Below are 12846 nucleotides of genomic sequence, written 5' to 3' on the forward strand. Positions count from 1 at the left end.
AGCGGTTTGTCACTGTCCTTTTTTGATGATTCGTTTGTCTTATTGTTTCGGTTTTAGTCTCCGGTGTTGAAAAGGTAGGTTTTTAGTAATTTTCTGAATTTAAGGTGGTCTTTGGTGTTCCTTACCAATTTTGGGATGTTGTTCCAGGTTTTCGCGGCTAAGTGGTAGAAAGCGGTGCCTCCGAGTTTCTTCTTGATGTAAGGTTTTTGTTCCAGTCGGATTTCGTTGGTTGACCCGAGTGGTCTCGTTGGCTTGTAGATTATTTTTTTTTGTAGGAATTCAGCTCCTTGTCCGCTGATTGCCCTGTGCGTTATGCACATTGTTTTGAAGATGATACGCTGTTTTACTGGGAGCCAGTGTAGTGTTTTTAGGGCCGGGGTGATGTGGTCTCTTCTGGATAGTTTGAGGAGTAGTCTGGCTGCAGTGTTTTGGATCCGTTGTAGCTTCTTCAGTAGGTATTCCGGTATACCGAGGTAGAGGCTGTTTGCATAGTCGATACTTGACATGATGAGGCCGACGATGGTGAGTGTTTTGTGTGTGAAGGAGAGGAAAGGTAGTATATTTCTTTCCTTGTAGAGGAGGAAGAAGCATTTCTTGACTGTTGCGTTTATTTGCGGTTCTAAGGTTAGGGTGTTGTCCATCAGGACTCCCAGATTTTTTACTACCTTAGATGGTGATGGTATAGATCCCATTTCCGTTGGCCACGGGATGGCGGTTTCCTTCTCTTGGTCTTTGGATATGATCATGATTTCTGTTTTTCCTGGGTTGATTTTCAGGTTGTTGGCATTCATCCAGTTGAAGACTTCTTTTAGACAGTCGGTTAGGTTTGAATGATCGGCTTGGGTGTCTTCGATCTTGTAGATGATTTGAGTGTCGTCTGCATAGTTGTAGCATTTGATGTTGCGTTTCTTGAGGATTCTGATTACAGGGGTTTGGTAGATGTTGAAGTACAATGGAGATAGTGAGGATTTGAAGGGTTTGATCCAGACGGTTTCAGTTCTGTCTGCTAGGAATGATTTAGTCCAGCGTAGCGCTGTGTCTGTTATGCCTATGTCTTCTAGTCTTTTGGTTAGGGTGTCATGGCTAACTGTGTCGAAGGCTGCTGAGAGGTCGAGCAGGATAAGGGCAGATGTTGTGTTGGAGTCTGCGTTTGTTTTTAGGTCATCCCAGATGGATAGTAGTGCTGTTTCTGTACCTCTTGTGGGTCTGAAGCCGACTTGAGCGTGGTCTAGCAGGTGGTGTTCTTCAACGTATTCTTGGGTTAGTTTGTATACGTAGGTTTCGAGGAGTTTGGCTGGGTAGGGGATGTTGGAGATTGGTCTGTAGTTGGAGAGGTCATCTACGTCCCCGCTTGTGTTTTTCAGAAGTGGTTTGATGTAAGCCGATTTGAAGATCCTTGGTACTGTCCCTGTTGCCAGTGATAGATTTAGAAGGTTTCTGAAGTATTCTGCTGGTGTTCCTTGTCCGAGGATTGATTTGTAGATGTCCGGGGGGCAGGGATCCATCGGTGAGCCCGCTTTCTTGCTGTGTTTTATTAGCATTGCGAATGCCTCTGCTGATATTTGAGGGTAGTTATTGAGTTTTTGCTGCGGTTCTGATTTGGGTTCGTGTGGTTGTAAGTCGCTGCTGGTTGGTCTCTGTTGGATGGTTTGTCGGATGTCATTGATCTTCTTTTTGAAGTGGTCTGCAAGGTTGTTGCATAGTTTCTCCGAGGGGGTTGGGGTGTTGTCACTGCCTGGTGGGTTTCTCATTTCTTTAATGATACGGAACATTTCTTTTTGTGTGTTGGTGGCATTTGTGATTCTGTCATCATAATGCTTTCTCTTTGCCTTTTGAATTTCCTTCTTGTATGCGCGAATGTGCTTCTGGAACATTGTTTTTTTGTCTGGATTGTAATCGTTCCTCCATTCCGTTTCCATCTTTTGTTTTCCTTTTTCATGGTGCTTAGTAGTGGGGTAAACCATTTTGCCATTGCTCTTTTTTTTGATGGTGTGAATGGTTTTTCTGGGGCCATCTTGTCGATTGTATCTGCAATCCATTTGTGTAGTATCTCCGCTTTCCTGTCTAGGTCAGCTAGTTCTGTTGTTGAGGGCTTGGTTAACTCCAGTTGTTCGAATAGGTTGCCTTTTTTGACGTCTTTCCAGTTTTTTTGTGGTGGCTGTGAGTTTGGGAGGTTGGATGTAGACTTGAGTAGGCAGAGTGATTACGAATGGGATGATGAGATGGTCACTCCACAGTATTTGTATCGGCGGTGCCATGGTGATGAGTTTTTCCTCTGCGAATATTGCGTCCAAGGTGTGTCCTGCCGAGTGAGTTGCCCCTTTTACTAGTTGTCGTAGTTTCATGGTGGCGAGTTGTTCAATCAGTGAGTTTTAGGAGTTGGCATGACTGTCTTCAAACCAGATGTTGAAATCCCCCGGTATGATTAGGTGTTCGTGGTTGATGGCTATGTTGGTTATGGCTTCTATGAAGTTGTCGACGAAGGATGCATCATAAGTTGGGGGTCTGTACACCAGGATGAATGTTATGTTGGTTTTTGGGCTAGTTGTTAGGTGTATGACCATGGACTCGCAGTTGGGGATGTTGAGTGGTTCGTCTGTTCTTATTGTTAGCTGCTCTTTAAATGCTATTGCGATGCCTCCTCCTTTTCTGTTTTTCCTGTTTATTTGAAGACATTTAAAGTTTGCTGGGAGGCAGCTTTGGAGTGTGATTTTGTAGTTGTCGTCCAGCCAAGTTTCTGTGATGAAGAGGATGTCGATGCCGTTGTCGTCGAGTAGGTCGAAGATCTCTGTAGAGTGTTTTGACATGGATCTTGCATTTATTAGATTGCAGTGGAGTTTAGAGGTGTAGCTTGGTTTGCCTTTTTTTGTTAGGGTCGTTTTCTGATCTTGTTCAGGAGCAGGTTTCGGGTTGTCAGCGTTCTCAAGTAGTACTTCTAGGTTTAGCCTAGGGTTTTTGTTTTCATCTGGTTCGTCTTCCAGGGGACATGGTTGTGGGTTGGGGGGTTCTTCTTGCTTTGGTGATGTATGGTGTTATCGCTTCAGTTGTGCGCATGTTGTATCTGGTGGAGTTTGTCATTCTTCGTGATGTTGGTAGGTTGTTCAGTGTAGTTGGTTTTGGCGTTGCGTTGTTTCGATCTGGTGAGTAGGTCTCAGTGAGGTATGGAGTTAGGTAAAGGGATTTGTCTCTTCTTTCAGTGTTGGTCCGATCTTTGAACCTGTCTGTGGGGGTGTGTTCTGTTGTTGCTGTTCTTAGTTGAAGTTTCGGGGTGTTTGTTCTTTCTTCTCTTCTTTCCCTCTGGGTGGGTCGTTGGCGCGGCATTGTACGATTCTGAGTTGTTTTAGTTTAGTTGTTGTCTTGGTCGGGGTGTAAGGGTGGAGTTAAGGGTTGTATAGTTATGTAGTTGGGTTCTAACAGTGGCTCTCTTTATTCTCTGTCTCCCTTAGCGACAATGCAGATTTGGGCACGGCGGCCCTGCTAGGTTTGAGACACCTGTATGGTGTGGGAGTGGCCTATCAGTGCAGTTTGGAGAACAGACAATGCACTTTGGGCACGGCGGCCCAGCTAAATTTGAGGCAACTGTATAGAGGGAGAGGGGCCTATGAATGCAGTTTGGGGGACAGACAATGTAATTTGGGCGCGGTGGCCCTGCTAAGTTTGACACCTGTATAGTGGGAGAAAAGCCTATCAGTGCAGTCTGGAGAACAGACGATGCAATTTGGGCACGGCGGCCCTGCTAGGTTTGAGACACCTGTATAGTGTGGGGTGGCCTATCAGTGCAGTTTGGAGAACAGAAAAATACACTTTGGGCACGGCGGCCCTGCTAAGTTTGCGACACCTGTATAGTGGGAGAAAGGCCTATCAGTGCAGTTTGGAGAACAGGTAATGCAATTTGTGCACGGCGGCCCTTTTATCTGCTAAGTTTGAGAGACACCTGTATAGTGGGAGAGAGGCCTGTCAATGGAGCTTGGCGAACAGACAATACACTTTGGGCACGGCGGCCCTGCTAAGTTTGAGACACCTGTATAGTGGGAGAAAAGCCCATCAATGCAGTTTGGAGAATAGACAATGCAATTTGGGTGCGGCGGCCCTTCTATCAAATGCAGTTTGGGGCAACGGGGTTAGGTATCTGGTGTAAAGCTGTACCTCTCCTAACCCCGGCCCTCCTACCTTACTGGTCCTTGTAGTCGCTGGTTGACGGCTGGTCACTGGGGTGGCTTCCCCTGCAGACACCTGCCGACACCTCCTGGAGTTGCCTCTGTTGGAGTCGCCCTTGGCCTCGGGGCCCTTAGCCGCTGGGGGCTGCCGGGCAAAATGGAGGTCGGGGGCCGCAAGCACTCACCTGCCGATGATTTTTTAGGAGGCAGTGGGCGCCTGCAGCGCGGGTCGCTAGACCCTGGGCCCGGAAGCCCAGTAACCAATCACGGGCGGTGGGCGGGTTGGGAGGCGGGAGGGAGCAGGGACACGCTCGGGGAAGGGATGCGGGATGCGGTGGGAAGGGGGGTCAGCAGGGCAAAATGGAGGTCGGGGGCCGCAAGCACTCACCTGCCGATGATTTTTTAGGAGGCAGTGGGCGCCTGCAGCGCGGGTCGCTAGACCCTGGGCCCGGAAGCCCAGTAACCAATCACGGGCGGTGGGCGGGTTGGGAGGCGGGAGGGAGCAGGGACACGCTCGGGGAAGGGATGCAGTGGGAAGGGGGGTCAGCGGGGCAAAATGGAGGTCGGGGGCCGCAAGCACTCACCTGCCGATGATTTTTTAGGAGGTCATATACATTTCATACAAGAACGGACCACCATATGTATCATTAATATGTGTGCATAGGCCCATATTACCACATTACTTTGAATGCAAGCACACGTCCAAGGCCAAATGATGATGTTATTGTGTAGCACTTACGCTTAAGCTCTTTTTTTTTATAGAACAAATATGCACACAATATCACCCAACCTGTGTTGGTACTCATCTATCGACCTCAGAAGGATGAAAGGCTGAGATGGCCTTGCTGGGATCCGGACCTGCAACCTGTAGATCACAAACATCGCAGCAGCGAGCGCTCAACCCACTGAGCTATCATATCAGCTATAGTAAACTGAGCAATTACACTGTAGTGCATACCATTAAACTAGTAACTGAGATTTAACAGCAGACTAGTGAAATTAATCTGCCGGTCTGGTGCAAAGTTGGCCGTATACTGCAGCAGCATGTGAATGATGCATGCATCATGCATGCAAATTAATCATCAAAGCAAGGTAACATTTGTTATCTTGCTTTGATGAATTATGCCGTTGCGGGTGCTTTTTGTTTCAAACTTTTTTTTTTTTTAGGCGTGGGCAGAAACTGGCCCCCAGGGGACTACACATGATTTCGGCCTGGCCAGGGGCCGAGTGGCAAATGGGCCAATCCGACCCTGGTTCCCAGACATGTGAAATAGTAGATGATGCATCCCAGAAAATCTTTGAGCCCACAAAATGTCTCTTTAACATTCAGTAGAACCGAGATTACTGATCCTACTGCAGAGCAAGAACCAACCTGTGGGGTAATTCACTCGGCACCACTGTTTGATTTATTTCGACCGACAAAACACAAAAAACCCAGCAGAAATACTACTTTGAAACAAACCAAAAAAACTAAACAGCTTCCCCTAACGAGAACAAGCAATAACAAATCTAAGACATTTATTGAGGGACTCGCCACTACAGCTCTAACTGTAGCACCCAAATCGAATCTAGGAGTTTCCATTGTAGAGGTTAATGATACTATCCAAAAGGTTGCAGAAATACTCATTGAAAATTCTCCTGCACTACCAACTACTCCGACAAAAAACCTAGATGAGGAAAAGAACGAGGAATTTATTAACCTCTCCACATATTCTACCACATCTCTTCCACAAATAGATGTAATACATGAAAGCTTACATTAACCTCAGGGGATGGACAACACTAGACGGTAACAACCACCCTTGAATCGGGAGATGAATTTCCTAATTTTATGACCTTGAAGCAAAGAAGAACTTGACGCCCTACTCAAGCCACGAATAATTCTCGTAGTCGGACCAATAGGAAAGATACTCATTAAAAAAACTCAAGTAACCCAGAGAGAAATGCATCCCCACGAACGAGGAACTGGATACAAAGTCCAGTCTGTTTTGAAGGGCACACCAGAAATGACAATAATAATCCTAATAAGCCTTCTCTGAGATATACGGACAGTTTAATATTAAAAATGACTAAAAGCCCGAAAGTTGATCCCTTTCCAAACCAGACAACACTCTTGACTGATTTTAAATCCATATCAACCTTAAAACCTATACAATCGCAAGCTATCAAAGCTATACGATTCATTGATAACTCCAAGTTGGACACAGCGGAGCTAACCATCCCCTCACAGATTGTAAAAGAACTTCTGTGGAACACGAAGATCAATTTTCTGCACTATGGTTTTGACCTTCAAGTACAAAGAGGCATAAATACATTAAAGTTGAATCAGACAACCCAATTCAAGTACACTACAGCTGAAGCACATCCTGAAAGAGATACAAATCGAGCCAATACGAGGCAGAAAACCCAACCTTCACGGAATACAAATGACCCTCCACCCCAGACCGACTTTGATCCCTTGCATATCAATAGTGCGGGGATGAGGGCAATTATCTCTAAGTCTATTTCAAGGATGTTTCCTAGTCTCCAGGTCAGCGTAAATGGTCATGGCTAATAAAAGCCATTAGGGATACCACCCGTATCAAAAATCATTAACGCCATGAGACAATTCCAAATCAGAAGATTACTAGAAGGTTCAACCTCTGCTAGCCAAATTTGACATTACCTTTCAGGAAACATGGATAACTTGACAACCCATCCGGCCAAATTATAAAATATCATGGATTCCAGCTACAAAGCAGGCCAAAGGCCGCCCAGCTGCAGGTATGACGACAGTGGTAAAACTGGAATTGGGAACTAAGTTGGAGGCATGGGCTGCGCCACATCTCGGCATTCACTTAACCAAACTATCAGCAGATCCCTATTTTCCATTACGTTCATACACAGCGATTTTTAATTTATATTGGAATCAGGTGGCCATTTCGTACATTACATTTTTTCAACTCATCGATCAAATGTTGGATCTGATCGCACATGATAAACAGATTCAAACCACTCTTGTGGTGGGTGATCTGAACATTAGATGCATTCCAAATACTAGTAAATCACTTACACAGAGAGCAATAAGGTAGATTAATTTCATGACTGCCCAGAATCTTACGATGTTAAATGGTACAGTGACCAGCGTTATACCTCCGGCACCCACATGGAAAAAAGATTAGTCTTATGTGATTGTGGACTGTGTTCATCTCCACCAGAGAGGGTAAGAGTCCAAAGCTTTACTGTTATTCCATCCTTATCTAGCGATCACAATATACTAGAAATCATATGGGGTTGTCCTGAACTCAAACCTCGAATACTTTGATATCCCTATTGCACTAAATGAAGGTAGAAACAGAATGAAATTTTGTCCCTAAACTAGATTCCTTCATAAACTAACTTCAAACTGATTTTACTTGCTTGTCATCGTCTACAACCCGTGGGTACATATACACTCTTAACCTGATCACTGAAATAGCCACTGAGGGTTTCCGTCCGATGGTGAAACACAAACATGCTTTTGATTCGATGACTCAATCCCTAAAAGCGTAAGCCGCAGAAATATTAAGAATCTTAATAAATGATCTATTGACGTAAAAGAGGATACAGCGTGACTCTGTACACATTTTATTATAAAAATGTGATCAAACAATAGAAACTCTCCAAAAAACAAAATGATGGCGAAAGAATGTTGGCTGTGATAATTAACAAATTTAGTACGAAATGTGGGGTCTCCTTATGCTTCCTTTGCCCTGATAGTAAACACATTAAGTGAACAAGCAATGACCAACCATTTTTCTGCTCTTTTTTCTAAAGCAGCTTGGCAGGTCATCTGTCCCCGAATTCGGAAAACAAAGCTGACTAAGTTAGTGTTTGACCGTATAGATATTCTCTTGTTAATCTATAAATTTAGCAATACCAGAGCCCATCCTGATCAATGGGATACCATCTTAGAAATTATTTTTCAAAATACAGGTCAGATTCTGGCCTCTTGGAAAGGGTCAATCATTATACCAATATTTAAGAAAGGAAACGGAAATGACCCCATAGATTTATCGTCCAATTGCCCTCCTGGACATACCAGGATAATATTTTGCAAGACTAGTTTTGAGAGATCTTATTGGATGGCTTAACACAGCTTACTTGTTCGATCACCACCAGTCAGGATTTGTCAAAGGACTAGGAATATCAATTAACTTGCTTCTTTTATCTGCCATAAAAAACAAGCTATATCTACCAAACAGGCACTGTTTTTGCCTTTATAGATTGCAAACAAGCCTTCGGCTCGGTTTCGAGAGACTTGCTGTGGACTAAACTAATAGATGCAGGTTGTCCCACCTACATTCTAAACTTGGTATACCAATTTTATTCAAATACGTCCATCAAAATCAAATTACCTCGAGATGGATTATTGACGACCCTTTTTAACGTCTATATTAAGCACATTAACACATTTCTAGACCTAACTCTATCGTTTCCATCTAAAGTTGGTAATGGGCTGGTATTGTGGCTTTTATATGCTTATGCCATTGTCATAGTTCACCAGACCCGCATAGTACTCCTAAGAAAATGTAATGCCTTGGAAGAGTATGCATTATGCAATGGTTTGATGATTAACACCCAGAATCAAATATCATGATAATGTATACCAACAAAAGCAAATCCACGCAGAAGTTTAAGTGGACAATTAAGACGCTTGCAGTTCATATGATGAATGTATTCAAATATCTTGGACAAAATATTAATAATAATTTGACAGATCATCCATATAAAACTGAGATGAAATTCAAAATGCAAATACTAGCGTCCCAATGTAAATTAATACAAATCATGTGGAAAATTCTCACATCGCCAGGTTGTAAATTTCTATAAACAAAAGGTTGTTCCGGTGATCACAAATGGAGCATAGGCCAAGCTTCTGGAGAACTATCTGAAATGGGAACTGCTAGAAGGCATATACTGGGAAAAGATATTATCTTTACCAAAAAAAATACCAATTGCTACTATTCAATATGAACTGGGACTGGTTTTGTTTAACCTAATCCCGCTTCTTTCTGCTGCATTAGAAGGAAAAAAGGATAAATCCTTAAATACGTGGAAAATCTACCCCATGACAATCTTAAAGGCGGATATCAGTGAACAATTACTTGTTGAGAATCCGGATAGGGGAACAACAAAAACACTATGGCTGCGAGACTGGTGTTCAACTTGGGATAAGTGCAACAGTTAAGCAATTTTTGAAACTGGAGAATTTTGTTTGAAATCACTTCACCAAATGCCAGTGTATTTACTAGAATTCGCTGATAACAAATACGCTGCAATTCTAATGAGAATTTGCCTTAACCTGTGACCCATGAGAGTACAAATAGCATTAAAATCAAAACCGCTAAGTGCATTGAAGCAGATGAGATGGAAACATTAAAACATCTGTTTGTAGAATGCCCACAATTGATCTCCTTTAGGAAATAATTATTTTACAAATATGTTAGCAAATTCATAACAATAACTCAAGACCAATTGTGGTGCAGGATTTTTAATGTGAATCATATATCTTTAAATGGCGCAACTATTGATTATCTGCTGGCATTAAAAATCCACATTGAACCTACTTCCCCGACATCTCAGGAAACGTGGTTCAAAGGGGGTCTCTAGAAACAATGCCTACTCTGATCTAACCCTGTAACATACTCCTTCTTTCCAAGTATCCTAATTCTACTATACCCCAGACTTAATGAATAGGGGCACAGATCCAATTCCGATGTAAGGTGCCAAATTGTTGAATGTAAGTGTACTGTAGGCTAGAGCTATTGACCAGGGGCATGACTACGTATCGTTTGCTATGTGGTTATTAGTATTGATACATGTTGCTTATAGTTGAGTGCAATATCCCAGGAAACTTCAGAAAAGCTTTACTATCTTAACATGTTTTAGAACCACTTCTAAATGTCTTAATAACTATTATAGCAACAGTGTAATGGATACTTTGGGAAAAACGGTAGATCCCAGCGGAGAAATATAGGGAAGGATGGAGGAAAGGCATAAGTGTGCAACTTGCAGCCCATCTGTGGAGAAATATATGGGACCTTGCAGCGTACTCCTATGTAAATGTTCAGTCCATCGAATTCTGGTAAATGCATATGTATAGGTGGCACTGCACGCCAGACATTCTTTACAGAATAATGGATGCTGTAGGGCCTGTGGGCAGCAAGGTCCCACATATATGTATATAATTGCCCACATTTACAGGATTTCTGTTTTGATGTACAATCAGTGGTTAAGGAGACGGAGTTTTCCTTCCCTAGAGAATCCTCTTAAAATACTATGGGAGCTCTGCACAGCACTGAATACCCTCTTTGTGGTTTTTCTAGTAAATCGATCACACTGCTTCTTTTAGCAGCAAAATGGTGTATAAACTCCCTCTGGAGAAAGTGAAATATACCTTTGAAATATGTGCTCGAGTAATGCGTGGTCGCTGATAGCGAGGGTGAAAGTGACATAAATGGAGTACAACTCCACGTTTCACAGCCATGTGGTTCCTGTTTCTTCAGTATGTAGGGACAGACTTTAATTTGGAGTCTTTTCCTACATGATTAAGATCATTAAACCTATTTAGTCTGGGCTGTTCTCTCTGGTGCCTCTAAGCTACTTGAAAGTGGCAATTTAGATTTTCTTTAAGCACGAACAAGCTGACCAGGGAACATAGTTGGCAGAGGGATATGTGTCTAGGGTAAGAACCGTGTTGAACAAATAGCACATGAATAACACTACGAATGTCTCTTTTCAAATTCGCTGGAGGGAGAGGGGAGAAACAAGAAGTTGAAGAAAATTTATCTTCGGCCAGGACTTGGTTGACTGCCACAGACTATTGACTCTCCATGTCTTTTCATCCAGAGCTCCATGGATTAGATTTCCTAGAGTGCCTTACAAAGTACCAATTCATAAATACATTGCTCCTTTTTTACACCTGTAGTGCTCACTTTGAGGCAATCACGATTCTGTTTCTTAATCCAGACACTAGGTGATAGTATTGTGCCTAGTATGTGAATGTATACCAATTGTATTGCTGCGAAAATATTGTTACAGGTAAGTGATGTTTTCCTCATATAACCTGAGCTATCCAGGTGCTAAGAGATCGAAATAAACGCAGAATCGATTGACCTGGAGCGGTTCAGACACTGATGAGGGGGACCTAGTGCGATAAATTGTTCTTTGCACAAACATGGTCTCTGCATTAGAGATGAATACAAGATTTCAGGCTTTTATGCTGACTAGATGTAACACCTTGTGTATTAAGTATAGGGTGTTATACGCTGCTGTATAATAGTTTCTCCATTTTCCACCAATAGAACATCGACTTTCATTTAGCTATAGTCAGGACCTTGTACAGTTCCTGCTGTCTCTGACAAGTTCAAGATGATCTTGTTTAATCACTGTGCACCACACTTGGTATGTGCAATTTTGAAAATGGAATTATAACTGGTGTGAATTCGGAAAGCAGTATCCACAAAGTACATTGTAATGTCTCGAGACACAATAAATCGAATGAGCTGAAGGGGCAAAAAGTAGATTGTTGCTTTCAAAGATTGATGTTAAAAAGATGCTTAATTGGCACACTGACATGTCTACTAGCTTTGCCAAATATCTTTGACTCGTACGCATTTCAGGTGCCATTTGGCTGGCGAGAAATCTAACAGCAGTCGCATGGCTAATTCACTGTTTCCCAATATTAATCATAATGTAACATGAATATTGTAACATGGATTAATGTATAAAGGGGATTTCTTCAAACAAGTGATTATACCTTTTTTTGTTGCAGGATCTGTCCCATCAAGGCTTCATTGGATGAACAATAAAAATCTTCCTTCAGTTCTGTGTTTAAAATTTTGTTTAAATCAAATATTATGCCTGTAGAATATGTTTTATAATTGTGTGTGCGCTTGAGTAGTCACTAGTGGAAGATGCTTATTCCATTGTATGACAAAACACACTTTTAATAAAACACTGACGATGTTACTTCTACCATTGCATTCAATAAATCTTTATTTGAATTTTGGTACATTGCAAAATTAATTTTTCAGTTACTTGTGAATGCAGTGAAATTTCAAATGCTGTATTCCCCACAAGAGTTGAAGCAAGCATACCCTCTTCACTGGAGTTGCTTAGAACATTTGACACCTGAACTGCACGTTCTCCAACCGACTCAGTCCCTTTGTGAATATTAATTTCCACTGGTCAACCAAGCATCCACTTCCAATACCCTTGTGAACTTCACTGCACCATTTTTATTCATGTATCACTTTTTAAACGGTTGTTTATTAATTCGCTCTTCTCAGTGCTACTTGTGGATCTCATTCCTTCCCAGTTTCTTGACACAAAATAGCCCACTTCAGTATCCTCTTTTACAGAAACCATTAAATATGTATTGAAGACATATGTTTCATAACCTTTGTTCTGCTGGTATGTGGAAGAAAGAGCCCTGGCCTGAGCTTATTTTGACTGAACTCTCCTGTAAAGTTGGAAGTGAAGCACAATTTTCCATGAGGCTCCTACAATACTAACAGTGGTAATAAATACATTAAAAAAAAATAGCAATTTACAGAAGCATTGGTCTCCGGATCTATTATGTTTTGACCAAAAATAATGTTTAGAAAATAGTTTATTATGAATGTTTATTTGTTGTCATTGTGCTAGTTTCTCTCTGTGCTACTAA

General features: G+C 42.2%; 1 protein-coding gene across 4 annotated transcripts in view; it reads left to right on the forward strand.

Moving 5' to 3' along the window:
• Positions 1–12189, forward strand: part of LOC138570755 (SURP and G-patch domain-containing protein 2-like) — a 1010309-nt gene extending 998120 nt beyond the window's left edge. For all 4 annotated transcript variants that reach the window (XM_069649142.1, XM_069649143.1, XM_069649145.1 and 1 more), the window contains one exon: positions 11953–12189. In XM_069649142.1, the coding sequence (XP_069505243.1) occupies positions 11953–11982 (30 nt within the window). In that variant the 3' untranslated portion in view covers positions 11983–12189. The remainder of the gene's footprint in view (positions 1–11952) is intronic.
• The last annotated feature ends 657 nt before the right edge of the window (positions 12190–12846 follow it).

The sequence above is a fragment of the Ambystoma mexicanum genome, chromosome 1p (genome assembly GCF_040938575.1).
Source record: "Ambystoma mexicanum isolate Mex_15411 chromosome 1p, UKY_AmexF1_1, whole genome shotgun sequence".
In the NCBI taxonomy this organism is placed as follows: domain Eukaryota; kingdom Metazoa; phylum Chordata; class Amphibia; order Caudata; family Ambystomatidae; genus Ambystoma; species Ambystoma mexicanum.